The sequence below is a fragment of the Pezoporus flaviventris genome, unplaced genomic scaffold (assembly GCF_033815535.1).
Source record: "Pezoporus flaviventris isolate CSIRO_AGI_PZ_B2104156 unplaced genomic scaffold, CSIRO_AGI_Pfla_v1 ptg000006l, whole genome shotgun sequence".
NCBI classification, from domain to species: Eukaryota; Metazoa; Chordata; class Aves; order Psittaciformes; family Psittacidae; genus Pezoporus; species Pezoporus flaviventris.
This window is the reverse complement of record NW_026892554.1, coordinates 15,438,505-15,464,204: the sequence shown is the minus strand read 5'-3', so window position 1 is coordinate 15,464,204 and position 25,700 is coordinate 15,438,505. Positions and strand designations below refer to the sequence as shown.

The 25,700-nt window shown below is 40.3% G+C and overlaps 2 protein-coding genes across 3 annotated transcripts in view; one reads left to right on the top strand and one right to left on the bottom strand.

The window, feature by feature from the left end:
- Positions 1 to 25,700, top strand: part of MYO1E (myosin IE) — a 192,009-nt gene that overhangs the window by 22,689 nt on the left and 143,620 nt on the right. The window lies entirely within an intron of this gene.
- Positions 8,237 to 25,700, bottom strand: part of CHRFAM7A (CHRNA7 (exons 5-10) and FAM7A (exons A-E) fusion) — a 42,149-nt gene continuing 24,685 nt past the window's right edge. For both annotated transcript variants that reach the window (XM_061447076.1, XM_061447077.1), the window contains 7 exons: positions 24,184 to 24,293; positions 19,091 to 19,170; positions 17,761 to 17,928; positions 17,167 to 17,361; positions 15,758 to 15,844; positions 14,987 to 15,096; positions 8,237 to 12,420 (listed from right to left, as the gene is read on the bottom strand). In XM_061447076.1, coding sequence (XP_061303060.1) covers positions 11,902 to 12,420; positions 14,987 to 15,096; positions 15,758 to 15,844; positions 17,167 to 17,361; positions 17,761 to 17,928; positions 19,091 to 19,170; positions 24,184 to 24,293 — 1,269 coding nt within the window. In that variant the 3' untranslated portion in view covers positions 8,237 to 11,901. The remainder of the gene's footprint in view (positions 12,421 to 14,986; positions 15,097 to 15,757; positions 15,845 to 17,166; positions 17,362 to 17,760; positions 17,929 to 19,090; positions 19,171 to 24,183; positions 24,294 to 25,700) is intronic.

Sequence of the window (25,700 nt, the reverse complement as noted above, 5' to 3'; positions counted from 1 at the left end):
AACTTTCTCAGCCTGTCTTCATAGGGGAGGTGCTCCAGTACCCTGATCATCCTCGTCACCCTTCTCTGGATTTGTTCCAACAGTTCCATGTCCTTTTTATGTTGAGGACACCAGAACTGCACACAGTGCTCCAGGTGAGGTCTCACAAGAGCAGAGTAAAGGGGCAGGATCATCTCCTGCTGGTCACGCTCCTTTTGATGCAGCCCAGGATACAGTTGGCTTTCTGGGCTGCAAGTGCGCACTGCCAGCTCATGTTCATTTTCTCATCAATGAACACCCCCAAGTCCTTCTCCGCAGGGCTGCTCTGAATCTCTTCTCTGCCCAACCTGCAGCTGTGCCTGGGATTGCTCCGACCCAGGTGTAGGACCTTGCACTTGTCATCGTTAAACTTCATGAGGTTGGCATCAGCCCACATCACAAGCATGTCAAGGTCCCTCTGGATGGCATTCCTTCCCTCCAGGGTATCAACCGAACCACACAGCTTGGGGTCATCGGCAAACTTGCTGAGGGCGCACTCAATCCCACTGTCCATGTTGGTGATGAAGATGTTAAACAAGACAGGTCCCAACACTGATCCCTGAGGGACACCACTCGTTACTGGTCCCCAGCTGGACATTGAGCCATTGACCACAACTCTTTGTGTGCAACCATCCAGCCAGTTCTTTATCCACCAAGTGGTCCACCCATCAAATTGATGTCTCTCCAATTCAGAGACAAGGATGTCGTGTGGGACAGTGTCGAGTGCTTTACACAAGTCCAGGTAGATGACATCAACTGCTCTACCCCTGTCCATCAGTTCCGTAGCCCCATCATAGAAGGCCACCCAATTGGTCAGGCAGGATTTCCCCTTAGTGAAGCCATGCTGGCTGTCACCAAGCACCTCGTTGATTTTCATGTGCCTTAGCTTGCCTTCCAGGAGAATCTGCTCCAAGATTTTGCCAGGCACAGAGGTGAGACTGACTGGTCTGTAATTCCCCGGGTCATCCATTTTCCCCTTTCTTGAAAATGGGGGTTATATTTCCCTTTTTCCAGTCATCGGGAACTTCACCTGACTGCCACGATTTTTCAAATATGATGGCCAGTGGCTTAGCAGCTTTGTTCACCAGCTCCTTCAGGACCTGCGGATGGATTTCATCAGGTCCCATGGACTTGTGCACATTCAGATTTTAAGATGGTCTCGAACCAGATCCTCTCCTACAGTGGGCCCAAGGCCTTCATTCTCACAGTCCCTGCATCTGCCTTCCAAGACTTGGGTGGTTTGGTCAGAGCCTTTGCCAGTGAAGACCGAGACAAAGAAGTCATTCAGAACCTCAGCCTTCTCCAAATCCTGTGTAGCCAGTTCTCCCGAGAGCTTCCTGAGGGGGCCTACATTCTCCCTAGTCTGTTTTTTATTTGCTAGGTACCTGTAGAATCCCTTCCTGTTATCCTTAATATCCCTAGCCAAGTTTAATTCTAACCGGGCCTTAGCTTTCCTAACCTGGTCCCTAGCTTCCTGGACAACATCCCTGTACTCTTCCCAGGCCGCCTGTCCTTGCTTCCACTTATTTTTTCATTTGAATTTTCCTCAGGAGCTCCTTATCCATCCAAGGAGGTCTCCTGGCCCTCCTGCTGCACTTCCTTCTGGTTGGGATGCAACACTCCTGAGCTTGCATCAGGTGATCCTTGAATATCAACCAACAGTGTCGGGCCCCCCTGCCCTCTAGGGCTGTATCCCATGGAACCTTCCGTAGCAGGTTCCTGAAGAGGCCAAAGTCTGCTCTTTTGAAGTCCAGGGCAGTGAGCTTGCTGCACGCTCTTCTCACTGTCCTGAGGATCTCAAATTCGAGCATCTCATGATCGCTGCATCCAAGGCTGCCCTGGAGCGTCACATTTCCAACGAGCCCTTCCCTGTTGGTGAGCACGAGGTCAAGCACGGCACCTCTCCTTGTCGGCTCCTCTATTACTTGCAGAAGGAAGTTGTCTTCTACACAATCGAGGAACCTCCTGGATTGCTTGTGCCGGGCCGTACCGTCCTTCCAACAGATGTCAGGGTGGTTGAAGTCACCCATGAGAACAAGGGTCTGCGAGTGTGAGGCTTTTCCTATCTGTCTATGGAGTGCTTCATCCGCAGGTTCTCCTTGATCAGGCGGTCTGTAACAGATGCCCACAGTAATGTCCCCCATAGTTATATTCCCTTTAACCCTGACCCACAAACTCTCTGTGGACTGCTCACCTGTCCCCAGACAGAGTTGCATACTCTCCAGCCTATCCCTAACGTAAAGGGCAACTCCCCCTGCCCGCCTGCCAGGCCTGTCCTTCCTAAAGAGCCTGTAACCTTCCATTCCAACACTCCAGTCATAGGAGCCATCCCACCATGTTTCTGCGATGCCTGTTATATCATACTCCCGTAGACGTGCCCACATCTCTAATTCATCTTGTTTGTTCCCCATGCTATGGGCATTTGCATAGAGGCATCTGAGCCGAGCTCCAAATGAAGCCGGCTCATTGGCTGGAGCGGCTGGGATATCTCTACATTGCTCCAGGCATTTATTATAGGTTCTGGCAACTGACTGGGTGTGTTGGAATGGAATGATGCCCCCCTCCCCCAACACATCTAGTTTAAAGCCTTCTTGACCAGTCTGGCAAGCCTCCTACCAAAACTGCTCTTTCCCTTCTTTATCAGAACCAGCTCCACCAGCCCCCACTAGACCTGGCCTACAAACTTGGGTCCCATGTTCAAGACACCCAAACCCCTGACTATGACACCAGCCTTTTAACCATTTATTAACCTGGCTAATCCTCCTAGCTTTTTTTAGGTCCTCCCCTGTACCCTGGAGAATTGATGAAAAGACCACCTGAGCTCCAGAGCCCCTAACCACCTCTCCCAGGGCTCTGTAGTCCCTCTTTATGTTCCCCAGTCTACTACCATCTATATCCCTAGCACCTACATGTATCACCAGAAGTGGGCAATAGTCCCTGGGACTTACTAGGGCAGACAGCCTCTCTGCCACATCCCTGATCCATGCCCCCGGTAGGCCACACCTCCCTTGAGACGGGGTCAGGCCGACAGATGAGTGCTTCTGCCCCTTTCAGTGTAGAGTCCCCTACTACTACCACCCGCCGCTTTTTCCTGGCAGCACCAGCAGAGATCTTCTTTAGCAGTGCATCAGCCAGCTGTTTCTGGCTCGAGTGCGCTTCCTCATTAGCCCCCTGTAGGACAGCAAAGCGGTTCTGCGTGAGGACAACAGATTTAGGGGGAAGCCCCTTGCTTTTGATTGTCCTTTTCCTCCTTTTTTTGTTGTTTGTTTTTTTTTTGTCACTAATTCCCAGCTTCCCGGGTTAACGGCCTCCTTTTTTCCTCCATGAGCTAGAGGGGAAGCTCGAGACCCCTGCACAGTTTGGGCCTGGAGCAAACATTCCTGCTTCCTCTCAGCTTCCCTGACATCTCGCAGCCTATTGACAGCATCCCGCAGCTCAGCCCCTGCTGCAGGCGGACCTCCACCAGGGAGCGCCGAGTGCAGCCCTGCCCATTGTGCGCAGTTCCTTCACCAGGCCAGTGCAGGCACTCTCTGCACTCCGAGCTCTGCGCTGCAGCCTCCCCTCTCATCTGCTCTGTCTGGGTGCCTCCTCTGGCCACCGCCGGGGCAACCAGAGCAGAGCTCCCGGACATACAACGGGTATGGGCCCTGCTCATACAACGAGTGCTCACCACCCCGCTCGCCTGCCCGAGCAAACTGCCTCGACCCGCTCTGTTCGTCGCGCTCCCTGGGGCAGGTTTTTAATCAGTCAGGGCTGGTGCCGCTATTTTTGGCTCCACCTCCTGTGAGTCAGCTGCTCGCTCTCGTCAGCTGAGCTGCCGGCTCCTGGGCAGGTCCTGTCGAGGACTTGAGGCTCCCTCGGTGGCTCTTGTCTCTCCGAGTTGGGGCTCCTGGACGCTGATCTCCCCCCCGCTCCGGTGTTGAAGGCGTCCTCTCTCGAGCTACTCACCTCAGCAATTGCCTCAGCTCTGCTTCTTGCCTTAGACTCTATGGTCAGTCAGCCAGTGAATTACAGGTAAACAAAATTTTCTCACACCTTATATAGAAAATAGCCTTTTTGTGGCATGGTCATATGTGCATATTTCCATTTATTAAAAAAGAAAAAATGTGCAGAAAGCTTTCCAAATGCACTATGGTGGAGTGTTTTGTGTTGACAGTCTACTTAGCTGGATAGGCAAAGAGGAACAGCTCTTGGAGAAAATGTTGAACATCTTACCTGTAGAGTTTTGTCTTCACAAGAGTTCTGCCTTCGCTTTTCCTCCTCCTTGCAGATTATTGGCTGGTATCAAATGGCAGTATGACTCACTTTGCCACCAGCATTTCCATACTCACACATCTTCTGTATCTTGCTGACTCAGCAAGAGTTTGTGCTCTGCACTGTCACAGAGGACTGAGTCCTCTGCAGTGTGGAAATTGAAAATTTGCAGCCTTAGTTTCCTTTGAACTAATCTTGTAATGAAAAATAGATCTCACTTCACCAGCTTCTGTAAGTGCATCTGCTTTTCTAGCATTGGTCTGGTATCACATATCAATTCTAGCTATAGATACCAGTTCTAGCTACTCTGGGATTTCGTCGTTTTGGCTAGAGGAAAGTATAAAAATTAAAAAATCCTGTAATAATAGTTACACTTTTGTTCTATAATCTGTCGCATTCACTCATGCTACCAGAGTTAAAATGAAAAAATATACTTGGGGGCATAGGTGTGTGTGTGTCAGGTAACATAAGGAAGAGTTTCTTTCTTAAAGGGTTTTGCTTTTTGTCAAGTGAATGGGTAAATCAATGCTGCCACTGCCTAGAGAAAAGTAATATGGAATACTTGTAACCTCAGATGTTCTCTTAACACAGGTAATTTTTCCAAAGCCAATTATGCAGTTCATGGCATTACAGAAAGGCAATTGAAGTTTCCATACTAACTCTTTTCAAGAGAAAACACTCACCACCCTCACTGGAGGTGAAGGACCCTTATGAAAGTTGTCAGTAATGAAAGCTCTTTGACCAGGCACACTACATGCTAACATCATCTCAGGTATCTCAAAGAACTGGAGAATAAATTAGACCCAAATGTCTAAATTAGGTGTATGTATCAAAGGTGACAAATACTGCAGTTCAGAAAGTGCTCTGGTTTTATCCAAAAAAGTTCTGATGTTTTTAGCTCTGAGAAAACATCTTTTGTGGCTGTTATTACTCTGGCAGCTGTTAAAGTCATGATACCATTATTCTTGGGGCCTTCCAAGCAAGGGCAGAAGAGTCTGAAGTTGCAGAAGCTGCAAAATGGAGCTGTGTTTTGTATATAATATTGGGATAAATCTCCTGTCATCTTCACTGATATAGGTTTACTATTAAAAGATTATAAACCAATGTTGGGAGATGCAAGAATTTGCAGGTTTTGTATTGCTGCAGGGAGATAGGACATTTTACAGGGCACTAGGGAAAATGCATGAGAAAATAATGGGCTTTTATTACTGTATTTAGTGGGCATGAATCCAGTCTTTCAGAACTGAGGTTGGATTCTTTAGATCTCTGCAGTGCCATTCATTACAGGTTGCATTCTGTTGGATGCACAGAACAATCCATTAAAAGATGCAGACCAACAGTGAGCTTTTTGAAAAGACAGGCTACAGAGTGCTAGGGCTAAGAGCTGTGCTGGCCATAGGAGTTTTCACTTCTACCCCATTCAACCCACAGAGATTGCTTCAAAATTTCAAGAAGGTTGTTATCCCCATCCTATTTAGCAGCTGGCATACTAAAAACCCTGGCATATTACTGCAACTGAAAAACTACTGGAAAGCTTTGAATTCTGGTAAATTTTTAGCAACAGGAGCCATACTAGTTTTCTCTGCCTACATTTTTCAGAGTATTTTTCAAATGTTTATTTACATCTTTGGGTAGCAGACTTTTTTTGTATGTACATGTAGGGAGGGCAGTGCGTGTTCTCTGAGTTAGATAGAAGGGACGAGAAGGCTTCTACCTCTGACCAGCTGACTACTGGTTCTGTAATATTTCTTCTGATCAAAATAGTCTGCTAATTAGGTTTCACTTGGTCAGAAACTGGAAGAAGGACAGGGAGTAACGAATGTGCAGTGTCAGCAAAAGTAGTCTTGAACAGGAGTTCTTGTACAGTAAAAAAGTTGTTATGGAAATGTTTCACAGCTGTAGGTAATCCATGTGTACAGAGAGGTAAGATAATATTGTCTGAGGGATGTTGTGCATGTATCTTGCTCTGGGATGCAGATTTTTTGTTTCTAAGCTTAAAACCATTTTAATACAACTATTTAATATTTGGCTTATTCTTAATTCTTTGCATGACTGCCATGAACCAGAATAATACATAAATGATAACTGTAAGGTTTGTTGGACTGAATAGGGTCCTGATCCCAGACTTCTGGACTCAGTAGAAAGATTTCTCTGCCTTTTACAGGCACTGAGGCTGGGTTATATCCTGAATTGTTTAGTTAAGAGGAAGACATCTATGGATGTTATTCCATGTATGTATATTCCAAAGTAGCATTATATCATGTTGTGGCTGTTAAATTTATATTGGGTTTTGGTTTGAGGTTTTTTTTAAGGTCAAAAATATACAGATAATTCAAATTGTCTTGGAGTTTAAGCTGCTATTCCTGTATAGTTGTATTACAGGGACAAGTCAGTGCAGCTCTGAAAACCCAGTAATTTACTAGTGATATCTTTACATTGAGGGTATAAATATGACACTGATGCTATGTTTTGTACTCAAGCACTTTCATGTTCTGTTAATAAATTGCAGTCTTGAATGTGGTCATTGGAGTGCAAGAGATTGTTTTTTGCTCTCTCTCTCTCTGCCATCATCTGCAAATTACTTAATAGCACAAATAAATGTTACATAAACTTTAAGGTTTTCTTTTAAGCAGCAGAAGCAATGAAAAAAAAAGAAAAAAAAAGGCAGTAGTGAAAGGCCTTCATTTGTGGCTGTAGTTCTGTTAAGATCCTGTTTGGTTACCTCATGGTTAGATTGATTGTAACATGTAGATTCTGTTCAGTCTTTTACGATTAACTGATACTTTAGAATCATTAGGTTAGGCTAGGAAATCAGTTTTACTCAAGAGAAAGTATATTCTGATCCTTCTTACAGGACTAAAACTAGATGGCTGATAACTGTTACTCTATAACCACAACACTCAGGGCTCTGATGAAAGTTGCCACCTACCCATCCACAGGGCGATGACATTCGATGTGCTCATGTATAAACTTATAAACCGTAGCAGCTTTCAGTCTGCATATTAACCAACCAGATGCGGACACCAGCAGCAGACAGCAGTCCGATTTTAATTGCCAGTCACAAATACTTCAGAGATGGAGTAAATGTGATGGTAGGTTTATACACAGTGCCAGGAAACTGCCTGGTGTGTGCTGAAATAATCCTGTCTGACTATGCTGTAGCATAACAGTAAGTCTGACGTAGTGTGTCCTGCTTCTCAGCACTCTAGAAGAGAAGGTAGGCATGTTGGCTTGGCAGAGTGCACATCCATCAGGATGTTCCTCACCTCGGAATACCTGACGTTCTGATCCGCAGCAGTTCTTAACCCAAAGACAGATTGGATTCAGTAGCAACCACATTTGTATGACTTGTTAAATTGACCTTGACCAAACAGGTTTTCATTAGTTGTTTCTTACAAGCTTTTGGAAGCAGTAAGACAATAAAGTCTTAGACTCAGAACCCTTGCTTTTTTTTACTACTGGTATGTGCTCAGTGGGATGTTCAAAGATAGAAAACTTTTCAGGAAGCTTTTTGAACATGTGGGCAGTACATCTTGTCTGTCTGCAAAAAAATACCCTGACATGTTGCTCCCCCACCCTGGGGGTATTCTGCTGGTTAGGTATATTTTCACCAGTGGCCAACAAACAAAATTGGCAGCTGTCAACAGTTTATTTAGCTGGTATGGGTTTGTTTTTTCTCTTGTTTCTCTCTTCTATGTTAAATTCCAAGAAGAAATATATGGCATTGAGGCCATTCCAAAACTTATATAGTATTTCAGTCCTGCTCAATTTGATTGCTTATGTAAGACTGATGTTTAGTGTGGGACTGGTTTACTAGGAGAATATAAAGGTATTTTTAATTATCAAAGATCTTTGTCATCCCATACAGATATATCCAAAGACATTTTTCTTTCTTTCATGGCTGTCCGTGTGTTCTACAACTTGAACTTGTTTCCATCTTAGCAAAATGAGAAAGAATCAAAAGTTTCTTGATCTAAATCTTTTATTCATACTGGACTGAGAAGGTACTGAATTTGTTATATGACAATCAGTACCTGACAGATGTAACATTTCTTTCTAATGCCCTTTATGCCATGTTTCTTAGTGTAAAAAATAGTATAATGAAAGGAAACAAAATCTGGGACTTTGGTTTCCCTTCTTTTCTTGTTAAAGAAGGTGGAAAGCTGAATTACAATTAAATTGTAATTGTAACCTATTAATTACATCCTGCAGCTAAAGAGAATATAGGGAGAATTTAAAGAAACTTTTAAAAAGTCTTACATAGTAGTATCTATTCCTATATAAAATAATTAGGGTTTTTTTTAATACTGTTTAAATAATTTATCTGTATTTAAAACTAACTGTTTAAAATTTTACATCTGTAACTTTTTTGGCATTAACACTTAAATAAAAATTTTTAAATATTAAAAAGTCTTTTAAATATTCAATACAATTCAATATTAAAAAAAAACCACAGAAAAAGTAATATACATTGTTCACACATAGTATTGTACATGACAGCTGAGCTCCAGAGTGAGCTTTTGAATTTGTCAGACAAGTCATAGCTTAATTGTGGTGAACCACTTGCTTATCCTCTCTCTGCACTCTAAAGATTATAACAGATCCTTACCATCAATATGTTGTCTTTAATATTACATACACATACTGTACACAGTGTTTTAATTTCCATCTCTATGCCCGGAATTGTAAATGTTTTTTTTCCTAGCATTTAGATCAAAATACTCTTTAGCACATACACAAATATATTTAAGACACACACATTTGACAAGAAACATACCAATTTTGCTCAGCTCAGTTATAGAAAAAATTAACTCATAGATGCAAAACAACGTAACTGAGAAGTTGTCACTGTTGTATTTAAAATTTATAATAATCTTATCACCAAATGTTTACAGGTCATGTTAACAGTAGGCCGATAAGGATTCTCCTGTCCCTTGGTGTATTTTCATTAATCCTGCCAACCATAAAGGCAGCAGTGTAGGCATGGCACTGGTGTCTAACAGCTACTTTGTCTAATACCTGGTATTCACTGACAGTATTACAAACTCACTGTTACAGACTTCGGCGAGACTTCACTAAACAGTCTCTGGGTTTTTTTAATCATAGGCCTGTCTGTCATTGATAATTAAGTTTACTGACAAATTGCAAATTGTTTTCTCTGTCCTTCTGTAAAAACCTCCTGTGTTCAGCAAGATGATTTCTACAGATGCTGTAAATAGATTCTGGTGGAAAGAGGGGTACTCTCATGCCTCCTATATTACGCGTGTCATGGTATTATGATTGCAGTAGTTGTGTCCTGTTGTACAAGGTAGCCCCCTGATGTCTTTATTTCCGCTTGAAAAATTCTTTTCCAAGAGGACCCTGAAACTTTACAAAGACTAAATGGAACCTTTTGTGTAGCTACTTAGGAATACTTGCAGAAGGAAAAAATACCAATGTAAATCAACATTTGCATCAGGAAGCCTAGCGTAGAAACATTACTCAGAACATAAGCACATGCCACATGATACGTGTAATTATTCACAGCTGAACAAAACTCATGTTTCAGGTTTTGGACTCCTATTTTCCTATTCATGTGCAATCTACAAACTAGAAACTATTTGCAGGAATTACTTCTTGGCTAATTCTTAGTAATTGTTCCTGAAAATATAACTTCCTCACAGATAACTCTAAGACATGGTTTCTAGATGAAATTTTAAGAAGGATTTGAATGCTTTGCTCATGTCTTTGCTGTGTGACATTCTGAATGAACCTTAGGAAGACAAGGTTCTGTGAGAAATATCCTGCCTTCCTTTTACTCATCCTCCCTTTTGTCTAGCAAGAAGGTACTTCTGTGAGGTGTTCACTTCCATGATGGACTGTACCTGTGGTGACTCTGGGCTTGGTTTACATGAAATTTGATTCTTCTGCTCTCAGGGTAGCAAACTGAGAAGGAATTGTTTCCTAGGGAGAATAAGCATTCCAATCACTTTATTTTAATTCAGCGTAAGAGATAAACTGAGGACTTGAGTTTATTTCACAGTAAAAACATGGTACAACAACAGGCCTCCATTTCCATCTCTGAAGACCTCAGCCAAAGAGTTGAGGTTCTGTAGAATAAAGCAAGCAGTCAATGCTAAAGTAATCCTCACCCACATCTTTACCACTAATATCACTGGTCAGGAATACTGGTGCACCAGTAAGAGACTTAATTCTCAGCTCTTCTGTACACATGAAGATTCAGGCCCTGGTATTCTCAGCTCTGCCATTTTCATTAAGCCATCATGTGAAAACTAAGCATGTTTTGATGAATCAGAAATAGCATAAAGTGATGAACTATTAGTTTTGCCTTTGCAAATGTTTGTCTAGACTTAAGAGAATTTGTATTTAAGTCTTAACCTCTCCTTTGATGTATATGCAGTGTCTGAATATATATATATATATATATATATATGCAGTTCATAGTTTATATCAGACCCAAGAAAGCCTTATTATTCATTAGTGCTCTTTGGATGATAAACTGAGCAGAAAAGGTGCAGTTTTCTTGTAAAGACACATTATGGTGACTCAACAGAAGGAAGTCTATGAAAGGTTAAGCATACAACAGATCAAACTCTTAACTTTTTTAATTAAAACCTTGATCTCAGGATTTAAGGCTTCTTTTTGCTTTAGATTCTTCATTTATGCTTTTGTCTGTACAAGACATTGAGTGTCACTTTTCCACACTGAAATACGATTAATAGTAGAGAGACAAGTGTGTAGTTTGGGTTATTTTTTCCTGAGGGTTTTCTGTGAGTTTGGGGTTGTTTTGTTTTTGTTTTGGTTGGTTGGTTTGTTGCTTTGGGTTGTTTGTTTTTTTTAACAAGTGACAATAAAGGTATCCTTCCTTTCTTTTTGATGGTTAAAAAGGTCATCAGTTGAAAGAATGCCTTTCTGGGGAGAAGGAAGAAGTAGTAAACACTGCAAAAATGACTGTGAAGCCTGCTTAAGAATTCAGGCCAAACACATAGGTCAAATCTAGAAAGATACGGAAGGACAAGTTATGTGGTGTGTAATTTTAACTCTCAGGTTTCTGGTATGTCTGTAAAATGCATGGAGGGAGTTAAGGTTCTGACTGGTTATGAGTGAGCTGGAGAGCTACATACCACAACTCAATCAGAAGCAGTAGCTGAAAAGCAAACTATTCCTCCCTTCCTCTCTGCAGTTTGAGCTTCCATTTGGATTTAATCCTCTCCTAAACCCAAGTGTTTACAATCGCTCATTCAAGCAGGACTACCTTCTATCTTTCATAACCAGGTCTCGAAGAAGTGACATTCCTGGCATTGCCTATGTGTTATTTTGTAATAGCCAGTTCAAAAATACGTAAAACATGGTAGTGCAAATACCCTGTCATTCTGAAGGGACTTCCAGATACTGCATCGGTCCCACAGAAGAGTGGTCAGAGGAGCTGTGCAAAGGCAGCACAGGGAGAAATCCTTGGCTTTCCTTCTGAAATGGTTCCACTCTTACAAAATGAGCTCGGGGGGGGGGGGGGCAAAAGAAAGCATAGAATGAGAAGCAGTATACTCATTAAAAACAAGCAAGCAAAGAGAAAACCCCACTCTTATTTGCTACATATCATATTTCAGAGAATCAGATTGTAGTTAGGAGTTAAGCAAAATCTTTAGACACAGCCTCTACAAAGTTTGGTGCTGACATTAAAATACCAATTGTACAAATGATTGTGAAGACTGAAAAAGCCATCAAGCAGAGCCGATCCACTACAGAGGCTGCAAACTTCCATTCACTACAAATGGCTTCCTCTTCATCCTGGTCTCTGAATCGGTTTGCAATGTACCTGACCTCTTCCAAGATCTTAGCCAAATCTGGGTCACCTTCAGAGGGATGGCCACTGTGCAGCAGGTTTTCTTCATCTGTTGGTGAACAAGTCATCCTCCCACAGATCACCCCTGAATCAGTGGTAGGTGTGCAGTGAACCCCTTCCAGCCCCCTGAACCCAATGTATAGCATATTCCCATTACTGGATTGCTGGGCACTCAGAGTGTTCATCTCCACACTTGATAGGCTACCTCGACGCTGATTATGTTGACAGGCAGGACGTACTTTATCTTCCCCTGGTCTTTTCATCCTCAGAAACCAAGCACACCAATTGAGAAGGATGATTCTTGTCTGAAAGAAAATTGTTGAGAATAAGCATCTCTTCACACAGACACTGTCCTTGCACACTATTGGTATTTTTGCAGCCTGGGTGACTGGTTGGTCCATGGTCTCTGCTTAGTCTGTGCAGTTCTAGAAAATAGCACCAGATTTTTCCAGCTGATTAATTTGCCCATCATGGAGGCTGCTTTCTTAATTCTAGTAGTGCTGTTGATTGTCTCAGGCTAACTTTTCGCTAATGATGGGAGTCTCTGTAGTGTTGAGTTCTCCTTACACTTGAGTAGGAATATGACAGCCTTTTCCACCTTTACTAGAAACCATGAACTAAAAGAAAACCCACTTAATGAAGAACAGTTACTTTTTAATAGTCTTAATAGTACTGCTTTAGACTGTGGTCAATAAATTACAATTCTTTCACTTGCATTTATGCTCTAATATAAAATTCACATGTCATTGCTGTTTGGAGGGGGCTGTTAAAACAGATGCTAAAATGGACTGGACCGAGCCACCAAGCTTTACGACGAGTCTCTTCTCACTGTTTTCATGACAGGTGATTACAGATTCTAGAAAACAGATCTGCACCTATCATAAAGATTGAAAAATTACTTTGTTTAAAAAAAAAAAGTACTTTGTAAATTTAATCAATGTATGTCATTTTACTGTTTTCAAATTGCCTTAATCCAGCCTTACAGAAAGTGCAGACAAGCCAGAGACTGTTCCAGTTCAGATGCAAGCTTCTGTTATTTATTTCAATCAGATTTTAAGAGCTCACTCCACTGTTTCTTTTCCAGAGCACTAATGAAATACTATTGTTTCATATAATGTGCAAATCCTTCACTGTAATTAATATTAAATTTGGTCCATTTATTCTGACTATGGATTGCCACTCAGACTTGATATTATACCCAGGCAAGCATCGCAATCAGAGACAGATCTTGTCCTCTTACTCTATTTACACTATCGTTATAATATTTGATAATATTCGTTAGCTGAGGGCTTGATCCAAAATCCACTGGTATCCAAATAATGTTTAATGATCTTCAGCTTCTCAACACTAAAGCTCCCTCCTCAACCTCAAGTACTCTGTTCTCTCAGGATGTTTGGCTCAGTACTAAACATTTGTCCCTTTTAGGTCATCAAACATACGTATGAAGTTATACACCATTGATTCCCTTAACTGAAATTCATTTTAAAGTCACTACCCGGAACAGGTCAGGGAACATCTCATTATCTCTTGTCTGCAGGGCACTGCTGTATGCAATGATACCTCATTGTTCTAGAGAGAAAAAAAGAGAAAGGTCTTTCCATTTGCAGTGATGCCTGATGCTGCCATGAACTGGGTGAAGTCAGGAAAAGTGGACAGTTAGCTAATGATGCTCATCAATATCTAGTAATCTAGTATCAGCGTAATGTTCTTTGTGAAAACAACCGTTGATAGAAGTACATTATGAAAAGAATCATAATGCTTAGAAAAAGACTTTACTGATGTTCTTGACCAGAGATGTAAAGATGAGGATTTTCAGAGCAAGTTTCAGTTCTGCTTTAACAGCCATCTTTATTAACAAGTGCTTTTTAGGCTGCTGCTGTTTTTGTACACACAGCAGCTAAATACAAAGCAGCTGCACAGTTGCATCTTGAGGGTGGTGTGTTTCATGCATTTAAATTCTCCATCAGTACCTTACTCTTTCCTTCTACTTGTTTCACTTCTGATATTTGCAGCTTATTTGAAAAGCACCTTCATTTACATATTTAGTTTTTAGCAAAATCCTGAGTTGCTTCTAGCTGTTATGAGAGAGATTCTGAATATATAAGCAAGTTGAGGTATATTCATTCTCTCACACACACGCACTGTAAGAAGCCAACCACACAAAATGTATCTGGACATCTCATTTCTGGTAAAACTACTTTTCAAAACAAAATATTTAGGAAACATTTATATGGTTTTTTAAAGTAAGAATTAAACATGGGATACAAGCTGCTATATTGCTTCTTTGGTCAGGGCATTTGTGCAGTTGTTCTCCTGAGACCCCACTTGCAGTACTGTGTACAGTTCTGGTGTCCTCAACATAAGAAGGACATGAAGCTGTTGGAGCAAGTCCAGAGGAGGGCCATGATGATGATAAGGGGACTGGAGCACATCCTGTATGAAGGGAGGCTGAGAAAGTTGGGGCTGCTCAGCCTGGAGAAGAGAAGGCTGCGTGGAGACCTCATAGCAGCCTTCCAGTATCTGAAGGGGGCCTAAAAGGATGCTGGAGAGGGACTTTTCATCAGGGACTGTAGTGATAGGACAAGGGGTAATGGGTTCAAACTTAAACAGGAATAGTTCAGGTTAGTTATAAGGAAAAAGTTCTTTACTGTTAGGGTGGTGAGGCACTGGAATGGGTTGCCCAAAGAAGTGGTAAATGCTCCATCCCTGGCAGTGTTCAAGGCCAGGTTGGACAGAGCCTAGAGCAACCTGGTCTAGTGTGAGGTGTCCCTGCCCATGGCAGGGGGTCTGGAACTAGATGATCTTAAGGTCTTCTCCAACCCATCTCCAAACTATTCTATGATTCTGTAATGAATGAAAATCAAACCTTACCCATTTAGGCATTTTCCCCCCATCTGGATCATGATGATGGTATTGTAGAACAACAACAGTGACAATAACAGAAAGACCAACAATAATCATAGTGCTGGCAAAATACTGAGCTGCAAAATAAACAGATAATTACAGCAATATACTTCAGCTGATAATTGCTTTGTAGCAATAAGAGATGTGTATATACATGCATACATAGTGTTCTTTCTCTAGTGTAGTGATACACGTGCTATTACAGGTACTTATGAGAGATTTCTCAAAACTAGAAAGAACAGCCATTATTTTGAGAGGATAGCCAGCCTGCAGTAATGGCTCTGTGGAACTAAGCACCTGCCTTTTCTGAGCAACCTTGAAAAAAACTCTCCTCTAATTTTCTTTCACCAGCATTGTAGAGACTGGCTAGTACTTCTTTTGAAAAGTTTCTCGTTCTGTTTGAGCAATTACAGTGGGAAGATTTACCCATGCTTAGCTCTGTATTCCTAATGTCTGACCAACGGTGTTGAAACTGCAACAACTTCTAGAGAAAATCAATTCGCTTATGCTTTGCTACAATACACATAGGTTCTCTGTTTTGTTCAGAGGAGAGAGCATGGACATCGTATAGGGGATCACATCCACAATGGCATCTTATCAGCTGGCCACATTTCTCTAATTCAGTTGCGGTAGGCCATTGTACAGGTAGTTATTTGCCTTATTGCTGGCTTTCATGCAAAGTCACTGCACCTCATTTGACAAAGACATGAAAGTGAATAAAAGCAGTAGTGAGCTTACCGATTAAGGGCACAGAATCAGATGTTGCTGGCATAATTTCAGCCACAAGTAACATGAAGACAGTGAGAGACAATAAAACTGTTATACCTGAAAGAGAAATGTGATGTATAACATTAGATTGGTAGCCTGTAATTACAAGGCTGGAAGAAGCAGCAAATGAATCTAAAGGAGTGCCCTTTGCAAGATGCATTCCCACTGTTATCCTTGTACCATTATGTTAGTGGTACTCCTGTCCTTTCTTATACTACCTCAAGGTCAGGGTAGCCGTACTGTCAAACTAGTACCGGTGCTTGCAGAGATGTGCATATTTTTAGATCCTTGTAACTGTTCAGCTTTTATCACAATTTGTTAATTAGCTGAGGTAAATCAAAGTAATTCTTGCTGCTTGCTTGCTTTAGAAACATGGTGTGATTTTGAGTATTTGAGCATATGACACCTGATTAATTGGCATAGAAGCTACAGGTGGTGGTGCAATACATCATCTTCCTGAAAGATTTGCTGTCTTGGCCAGACTTTGATATCTTTTGATATTAGCTGTTGGATTCTGCACTTGGCTATCCCCAAGCAGTCCTTTCTGTTCATTTTTGGAGTTTGACTTCTGTTGCCTGGTGATGAGTTCCCCTCTTTCTGGAATAAGACTTCACCCTTTTCTCAGGACTAGTTGTAATTAATAAAGAGCCATTCATTGTCAGGTGGAAAAGGATTTAGGAACAAAGAATTAATCTTAAAATATGGGGAAGGACTTGATTAGGGAGCCTCTACTCAGTTAAACCACATTCTGGAGAAATGTCAGTTTTGTTTCTACTTTTTAACAGTTACATCCACTTAGGCAAAGCCAGTGCATTTCCAGGTTTGTACGAGGCAAAAAAGAGGCATGAACCTCCATCTTAAGGATCAAGTACTTAAAGTCATCAGATGTGATTCACAAACCAATGGTTCAGTTTAAATTCACTGTCAGAGTTATAATAGCAGCAGTTCAAATCAGTCTTTCTGAGAAGGCACCTTAGGCTCTTAATACAACTTACTATTAAAAGGAAATATTAATAATTCTCTGCTAAAGGTTAAAATGGTCAAATGCATATTTGTAAACTTGAGCTTTTCTCAGGGATTGTTGGGGTTTTCTTCAGTAAATAAATGTCGAAAAAAAATGAAACCCTCCTTCTTTAGAAAGGTAGTCAGAAACTGCAGCAGGTAGTCATGTTTCCCCATTTCATAACTTCAGTGTACCTTAAGCTGAGAGCAAGGGTTAAACATCACACAGCTTCACCATCAAACAGTAAAAATAGCTCTGTAGCCAGAATACGGCACACAAGGTATTTTCCCTTGCCTACTAAGAGTATTTAAAAACCTTCCAAAAGGGCAGCTTCTTTTGGTTTGGTCATATTTACAATATCCTGTTAAGGATTTACCTAGTGAGATCTTTTCTCCCGAGTCTGCTGGAAGCAGGAAAACTAGCAAAGCAAGTGCTGATATCAGTACACAAGGAATAAGAAGATTGAGTCCGTAATAGAGAGTCCTACGTCTCATAGTTACTGTGAATGTTACATCTGGGTATGGTTCTTTACAGCATTCATAAAAACTCTCAGTTCTTTTCCCAGGAACTCCTGTGTAGGAGGGAAGAGGAATAAAAACATAAATTAATGTGAATAAACTGTATATTATGTAGTGATTGTTTTTAAAAAGGATAAACGTTTTTTCTAAATGCTAAGTTTCACTATAGGTAAGACTGCTTTAAGCTTAATTCTCAATCAGGTAATTTTTGTCAGTAATTTTGTCTTTTATCCAAAGAAAGTTGGATAAAAGATACTGAATTCAAGTGGCAGTTTTGTCATCTACTTTTTTAATGTTGATTTCCATCTTACACCTGTTCTCAGTGACAAATGTCACTAGCTGAATAATTTATTAATTTAATTTCTATCTTCATTTTCCAATCTAGTTCATTAATTTCAGCAGTGGAGATAAGGCTGCAATTTCACAGTGTAAATAAGAAATCAAGAGCTTACCTACTAAATCCCACTCTCCATTTGAAATATAGCCAGATATATCCGCTTCTTGCATTTGTAAGTCCAAGGACCAGCCTCCGTAAGTCCAGGATCCAAACTTCAGGTTACACTTCTGAACGTCAAATGGAAACCAGCGCACATCTATGTAGCATGAGCTTTTAAATATGCCTAGATTGGATTTTAAACAAGAACACTTAATTTAAATGCTTGTTCCACATAATTTCATGTAAATTTTATAACCAGACCTTCTTCTACATTTCACCCTGTGTTTTTCACTTGTAAAGCATACTTAATCTCAGTTATGCCTTGACATGTAAATAGCAAAAGTCAGTCACAGAAAAGGAAAAGAACCATTAACATGTTGATGTTATAAACTGTTTTTTTTAAACTACATTTCCATTTGGCACATGGTAGGAGAATAGTTAGAGAAAAGCTCAGATTTCTAGATACTATATTTCAGGAAGAAATGAAGCAGAGTATTCAATCTGTTTCTCCTATTTCTTTTAATGAATAAAATAAGATATCCTAAAAAATGTTTTGCTATCTTGTTAGGTTTACACAATCTTGATTTATTGAGGAAAGCTAGCTTCTTTTTTTTCACTTGTTGAGTCAGGCCCTGACATTTAGCAGCTTTCATAATTGAGTTGAAAAACTCCACCAAAAGGAAGATCTTAAATCAAAATAACAACAGGCAACTGCCTGGAATCCTCTGGGGATCTTAAATGGAAAAAACTACTTTGTCTGGAAAGCACTCGGCTTTATTGCTGTAGTTTCTAAAATTCAGATTCTAGGATAAGTTAATTCTAATTACGCCAGTTGAGTTTAGGAATAGAAACAGTACTCCACTGCTGATATCAAGCAAATATCAAACACAGACTCTTTTCAGACTAACAATGAATTTTGATGAACCGCCCAGCAAATCACTTCAAATAGAAGATGCATCCAAGATGTTACTGACCATCTTACTTTAAAGTTAACATGTTACTAGAAGAGCCAGCTAAATTAATTAAATGAATTTTTATTAAGAAGCATTACCATGGCTTTAAGAAACAATGTCTTTTAATATTGGGGGCTTTTATTTTTTACTTTTTTTCACACTTCCACACTTCTGAAATAGTGCATTATGACAGAAGAATTCACAGAATTACCATAAACATGTACCTTTTATGGTGTTTTTCATACAAAGGTGTTAACCATTTAATTCATAATGCATCTAGGCTTAACTAGATCAGATGATGCTAGCTAGATAAATATCAGAGAATTTATGTGAAATTTGAAACCACACCATACATACGAAGTTACCAAAATTTATGACATGGAAACAGCCTACCTGGTGGCAGATATTGGCAATGTCCTGAAGAATTGACTAAAACATTAGTGTGAAATGTAGCATCAAATCTTTCATCGGCACTAGAACAGGGAAGAAATAAAATGGGTTATATATTCTTTGAGTGGCTGAAGACTGTTTGAGACAAATCCATTCTTCATAAAAGGATTATTTCACCCCCAACACTTGACAGCTTTTCTCCTGACACCAGATTTTTGTGACCTCAGATACTGATAATATTAGATATGTACCTGACAAACAACTGCAAGTGAAGGTAAGCCACCTCATTGCTGCTTACCTATCCCACTACATTCATTACAGTGCCTGGGTTCTTACTGATTTCCGTTGGAAAGTAAGTGCTTTTTAAATACTTCTCAAGCACCTATATAGAGAAAGCTGTTTTCTTGCTGTGTACATGAAAAGCAATTAATGACTACATGGATACTTCAGTGTCTCATCCTACCCCTTTGCATGAGTGAACACTGTTACTACGTGGCATACCTAAGACGGTCTAATGCAGCTTTGGCCTTCATTGTCTACTTCAGAACCCACAAACTGGGTTCAGCAATAAAAAAAACCACATTAGAGGTGTCAGTGTAATAGTGCTGGCCAGGACTGGCGCAGTGTGCCTTTTTGAAGTCTCTAGGAAAAATCATGTTACTTGGAGAGCGCTTCAAATTATGAATTGGCAGCTCCTGCCAGGGAGCATCACAGCTACAGCTGACAGTACGACACAGGAATTTACTAGGCATTAAAATTTTAAGAACTTCTAGATGGGAAACACCCCATTGTATAATATTTAGGTGATGAAATAAAGACTCCTATGAAAAGTTGAGTAAGTTTGCTGAATTAAATCACTCTATGAAACATGTTTAGATTTCTTAGCATTGCAGTGGATGTATACTCGGATAGTATGGTGCCCTCTTTCACAGTTCCAATTTACTACAGCAGGTTTTTATGGTAAGGTATTACAGATTCTGATCTGTACATCTTTGAAAGTTTGGGACCTAGATATTCAAGAAATTGTCAGAGTTATTGAAATTGGTGCCTACATTAAATTGCACAGAACATATTGGGAAGGTTCTAGCAGTGAATGATCATAGCATCTCAAAATTATTTCAGGGACAGCTGTGTTGAGTTCATGCCTGATTATGGACGCGGGCTCCCTTCTTGGGCTTTCATTTGTGCAGTGGAGAAGTGAAATAGAAAACAGGCTATTGTATTTTGTTATATTGTTTGTAGTTTCCAAACAGTCACTTTGTGGGGACTGGTTGGCACACAGGGCATATACCATGCCAACTGCTCTTGGGCAGGGCAAAGAAGGTTGCACAAGCCTCAGTGTCTGTGCTTCTGTTGACCCAAAAACCTGTGTTGTCTCTAGGCTGATTTGAACATGACAAGTCTCTGATTCCTTGTTTGCCTACTAGCAGTTCAGTATCTCATGATTTTCTGATCACCTAAAACATCATCAGAAAAAATGCAGTAAGAATCTGAGAGGGGGAGAAAGTGAAATAATCCTTTGTCTAGCAGAAAATCAAGTATAATAACTGGCATGTTTTTCCAGCAGGAAAACCCTTATTGAAATAGTCTTTTTTAAAAAAAGAGAACTTTAATATTCGAGCTATTCTGGTGCAAATTTTGTATCATTCATATAAAGCAATCATTATTTTAGTCATTGTCACTTTGCATTTGATTTTTTCCTTATGTATTTGAAGAAATTAACTTTAAAAAGTATCTGGACATGTCTGGGATATATGCAGACAAGAAAAAAACTAAATGCAAATAGTTACTTGCTCATCTGGAGTTGCACTTTTTACTGTGGTGAGCAGAAGTCCCACAGTGTTGAAAAGCTTACAACTATTTAATTTGAACTCTGAAGACAAGCAGAAAAGTCTAAATATCATGTATGTAGCACAAATGAATTCTAGCACATTGAGGGGAAAAGGCAGTTTGATTCTAAGGCAGGCCACTCTCCTTTAGCTTCACAGCTCATGTCTGGGTTCTCCGAGTTCATGTTGCAGCTTCTCTTCCAGTTGGAGCACTAATTGTTCTCCCTCCTCGTTTTGGTTGTCTGTTTTCATGACATTTGTAAGAAACTGTTACTGCTAAGATCTCTACCAATTGCACTGCTAAATTTGGCAGACGTGGATTCAGAGGATATTGGGGAAAGGGGCAGCAAGAAGGACCATACAAACACATGTATTCACACAGGTGTGCATGTGTGCATGCGCACAAGTGATCAAGAAACTAGGTTTCTTTTCTATTTGACTGTGCTTTTTCCAAGACACATTCTTTAAAGAATATCAAGAGGTACACAGACTCAAATATGAAATTCTCCTTTCTGGAAAAGGAGCATATGTGGTTTTCTACATTGTACTTCTAATTGGTTTTGAAGTGCAGTGCTTCAATTAGGAACGCACCAAGTAGCTAAGCCTTTGCTTGATGAAACTTTGGACTTGAATGTAATGATAGAAAACCATTTCTGCTACATCTCTTCTTCAGGGTATAAGCAGATACTGCCTGGGTATAAGCAGATATTGCCTGCAGTACAGTGAGATGACAAAGTAGAATTTTTGTTATTCCGTGAAGTACTAGCCACTATGTGGCCTTATTTGGAAAATAATGCCACCACAAATGTGCACTTATTAAATAAGTCTAGTAAAATTAACAAAATGGGAGAGAGCCCATACATGACACTAATGCAGTCCTAGAATTCGTACATAGACCAAGATTTCTTTTTGCCTCAGAAAAACTACGGATGAACTGGCCCTGCTCTCTATATTATAGACTGGATGTAAAATTTAATAAAGCTGCCACAAGTTTTTGTGTACTGGGCTGCAGCATGATGTGTAAGGATTCAAAACATAGTGAAACATCCATTCATTAAAATAAAATGTGAATTTGTAGTTCGTTAATACCTTTGTAACAGCAAATGCATGTCGCTAGTGAAGTGCATAGAAATTGAAAGTATCTATCTCAAAATACAATGTCACTATAAAAGAGCGTCATAACAGTCACAATGCTATTTCATACAGGAATAAGAACTTGTTTTAAATAGCTTTGCTCCCTGACTGATCTCTGAATAAGATTCTGGATTAAATATATGTTTGAAATAGAAACACTATAGAGTAATTACTTCATGACCGTGCCATAGTTAATCCCAAGAGTCAAAAACCTGTATTAAAAGAAAACTGATGTTTTATGTTAAGCTATCCCTCTCATTCTGTAATGTGCTTCAGCTACAGTTACCACGTGTATATTAATATTACTCATTTCATTTTGGATATACTTACTTAAATATTGAAGCATAAATCCTCAGATATACTGAAAGTCTCAGGTATGTGATATATGTGAGGAAGAATATTGTCATAATTCATTCTTTTTTTTAATGTTGTTGTAGAGTACCAATTTTATGGCATACACGGTATGTAATTCAGCAGGAGATAGGAAATGAATGCCTGGATTGTTGGATTCTCCCAGTAATACTGCCATTTATGGAGTCAAGGTAGCTAGGAATAAATGATCAAGGGAACAATTTTGCATGGAAAAATACATTAAGCAAGATTACTATTGCAAAGATAGTTGTCCAGGTTGCATGCTGCTCCACTTTGTGTACAGAGTATTTAAAAGGGTTTCTAGGCTGGTGCATGGAGATGGAGTGCTAATCACCATGCTTAAACAGGAACAAGAATTAGTCTTTACTGACAGTTACTGTAAGTAGCAAGTATGGTGAACTGTAGTGGAGATTACCTCAAATTGTTTAGTATTAATTGTACCTTTGAGAGAAGCACTGCAGCATGCTGTAAGCAAAGCAGTAATGTAGGCCGTAGAGAGAAGTACTCTGGGTGCTATTACCACATTATTACAATTCAACAGCATCTGTGACAGTGACATTGATCATAATACTGCCAAAAGGGAGTGTAACTGCAGCTGACATATTGGGTACAGCTATTCTCTAGGTCTTGTTGCAACAAAAAGCTCCTGAAGTGGGGAGGGGGAGTCGGGTTGATAAACACAGCAGGGATGTCATTTGTAGACATACGGCAGAGAAGCAGATGAAAAAAGCCAAAAGGTTCTTGTCATCTGCATGGGCAAAAAATATCAATGTACCCTGACTAACACAAAAATAGGCAGTGCAACATATACAAAGCAGATGTAAGCTCTTTCTGATACCTGAGGAACAGCACACAGGCCCACAACTGCAGAAAAAGGCAAGCTGTTAAAAGAGTAGATAGGTGTCAGTGTGTTATCTTTTTGAACCAAACAAATTCCACAATGGGAACTACCATATAATGGTGCAGCAAAGAATCTCTCAGTGTCAGCCAAACGGTCTGCAGTGGATTGATGGCAGTCTGTCTGAAATGAGCCCAACTCAGAACAGATAGTTTGAAGAGGAGAGCAGTGAATAGCCTAGCTATTTTTGTAGCAGAAAGAAAGATTGACGCAAAACTGGGCATGGAAAAATGTGAACATAATTTTTGGCATTTACCCATGCTGCCTCTAGTGAAGCCCAGCCTAAAACCAGACAAGAGTCAAAAGTCAGATTTGAATTCACCAGTAAACATTTAGACCAAAGTATTTAAGAGGAAATTATCACTACGTGTACTATTGAACACAGCCAAGAAAGTTTGTTTTCTAATCATAGAATCTGTGTGTTAGGGTTGGAAGGTACCTTAAGATCATCCAGTTCCGACTCCCCTGCCATGGGCAGGGACGCCTCACCCTAGACCATGTCGCCTAAGGCTCTGTCCAGCCCAGTCTTGAGCACTGCCAGAGATGGAGCATTTAATCTCGCAAAACCCAACCAGAACGGGTGGTAGGGAGGATGCCATTGTTTACAAGTATGTGCAGACAGTTATTTGCAGTATTCCAAAACTTCCCAGTTTTTTTGAAAAGTGTTCCAAACCTAGGCATTTTGAAGAGATGATTATGTCATTCGTGTTGCCTTATCTTTGCAACTGGACAGGGTGCTAGGCTCCTTTTCCCATGATAGTTTGGATCAGTTATCTTTTGAGGTCCCTGCCAGCCTGGGCTGTTCTGCGACTTTATAATTCTATGATCTTCTCTCCTTCCCGATAGGAAAAAAGTATGTGTACCTGTTATAGAGAAGAATATCTGGCTTCCAAATCAGTCCATCAGAAAAACGGACATTCTTCACTCCTGGGTATTCAGACACATTCCACTGTAGATAATGATCTGTCCAGTACTAAGACATGCACAGAAAAAGTAAGTTAGGTCACCTCATCCACTGGTTTACTGTAGTTCTCTAGGGACTGGATAGCCTGAAACAATAGGTGCTCTTTTGTTAAAGAGACACTAATAGCTACAGGCAGTGAAATTTTTGGAAAGGGCGAATTAGACCATCGAATGCTCAATGGAAAGCATAAAAGCCTCATATTCAGTTCATACTGCAGTGCACATACAGACTATAAAAGATTTGGGTGCTTGTGTTTTATTGTTCATTCTGCCTCCAGTGCATGGGATAGAACAGATTTTCTCTTATAATTCATACACTAATTATGTTTATCTTCGTAGAAAACTTTGTTTTCTGTGATTGGAAATCCTTGGGTTGTAATAACTTGATTGTAGACATGAGGTAAAGCAGCCAGCAGTCACTGCTGACAGGGAAAATAACTGCAATAGCAGAACAGTCAAAACTAACAGAAAAGGTCTTAGCTCTTGTGGCCTGAAGTTAGGCAACGTCTGAGGCAGATGCTCAGCAGCACTGCACTGTCCCACAAGGTTCCTTCCTGGCTGGCACCTACTGCACTGGAGGCATCTCTCCATGCTCCTTTCAACCTTGAAACTTGTCCTTGACTACCAGTATAGGCAGGGAGTCTGTCATAGTCAAACCAACAGGTGTTTAGTCTGTGTTTAGCATTGCTGAATCTCAGATATGGTCATATGGTCCTGCACAGTCAGAAACAAAAGCACTGCCCCAAACTCATATTCTCCTGAGAAACAGTAGCATTAACTACTGTGTTTTCCTCAAATTGAGGTTGCACTTCACCCCTTACTAAGCAGATAACTTGTCAGGATATAACGATGGCTACTGTTGCGTGCAAAAGGTATAAATAAGAAAAAAAAAGTTCATTTTTTTCACAAAATCTATTTTTCCTTATACTATACTTCATTATATTGTCCCTCTGTTTCCATATTATGTTATTTACATTAACCTCATATAGTTGTAGGTATCACATAACTTACAGTGAAAAATTCTCCAGATTTGCTGTGCTGTTGCAATTCCAAACGTTAGTCTTTTTAATGTAAACTTTGAAATGGGTGAGTAAATGTACAGTACTTAGCTTTTCAACAGTCCAGTGGCCCTTGTCAAAATCTTTGACAGACATTAGGCTCAGAAAAAAATCCTAATGGGTATTATGGAGGTAATATTATTGATCATTCTCATGGGGTATTCACATCAGATTGGTTTCTATAATTCCTTGTGTTACTGTCACAGGGAAGTTTCAGTTCGATACACCAAACAAGTCTCCTGGGCCTCACACTGCAGGTATTCAAATTCATTCTTGTACCTCTAGAAGTGTTCATTAGTGACTGTTTTGATGCATGCAACCCATCTAGGAGCATTCAGCACAAATCTTTTGTCAAGCTT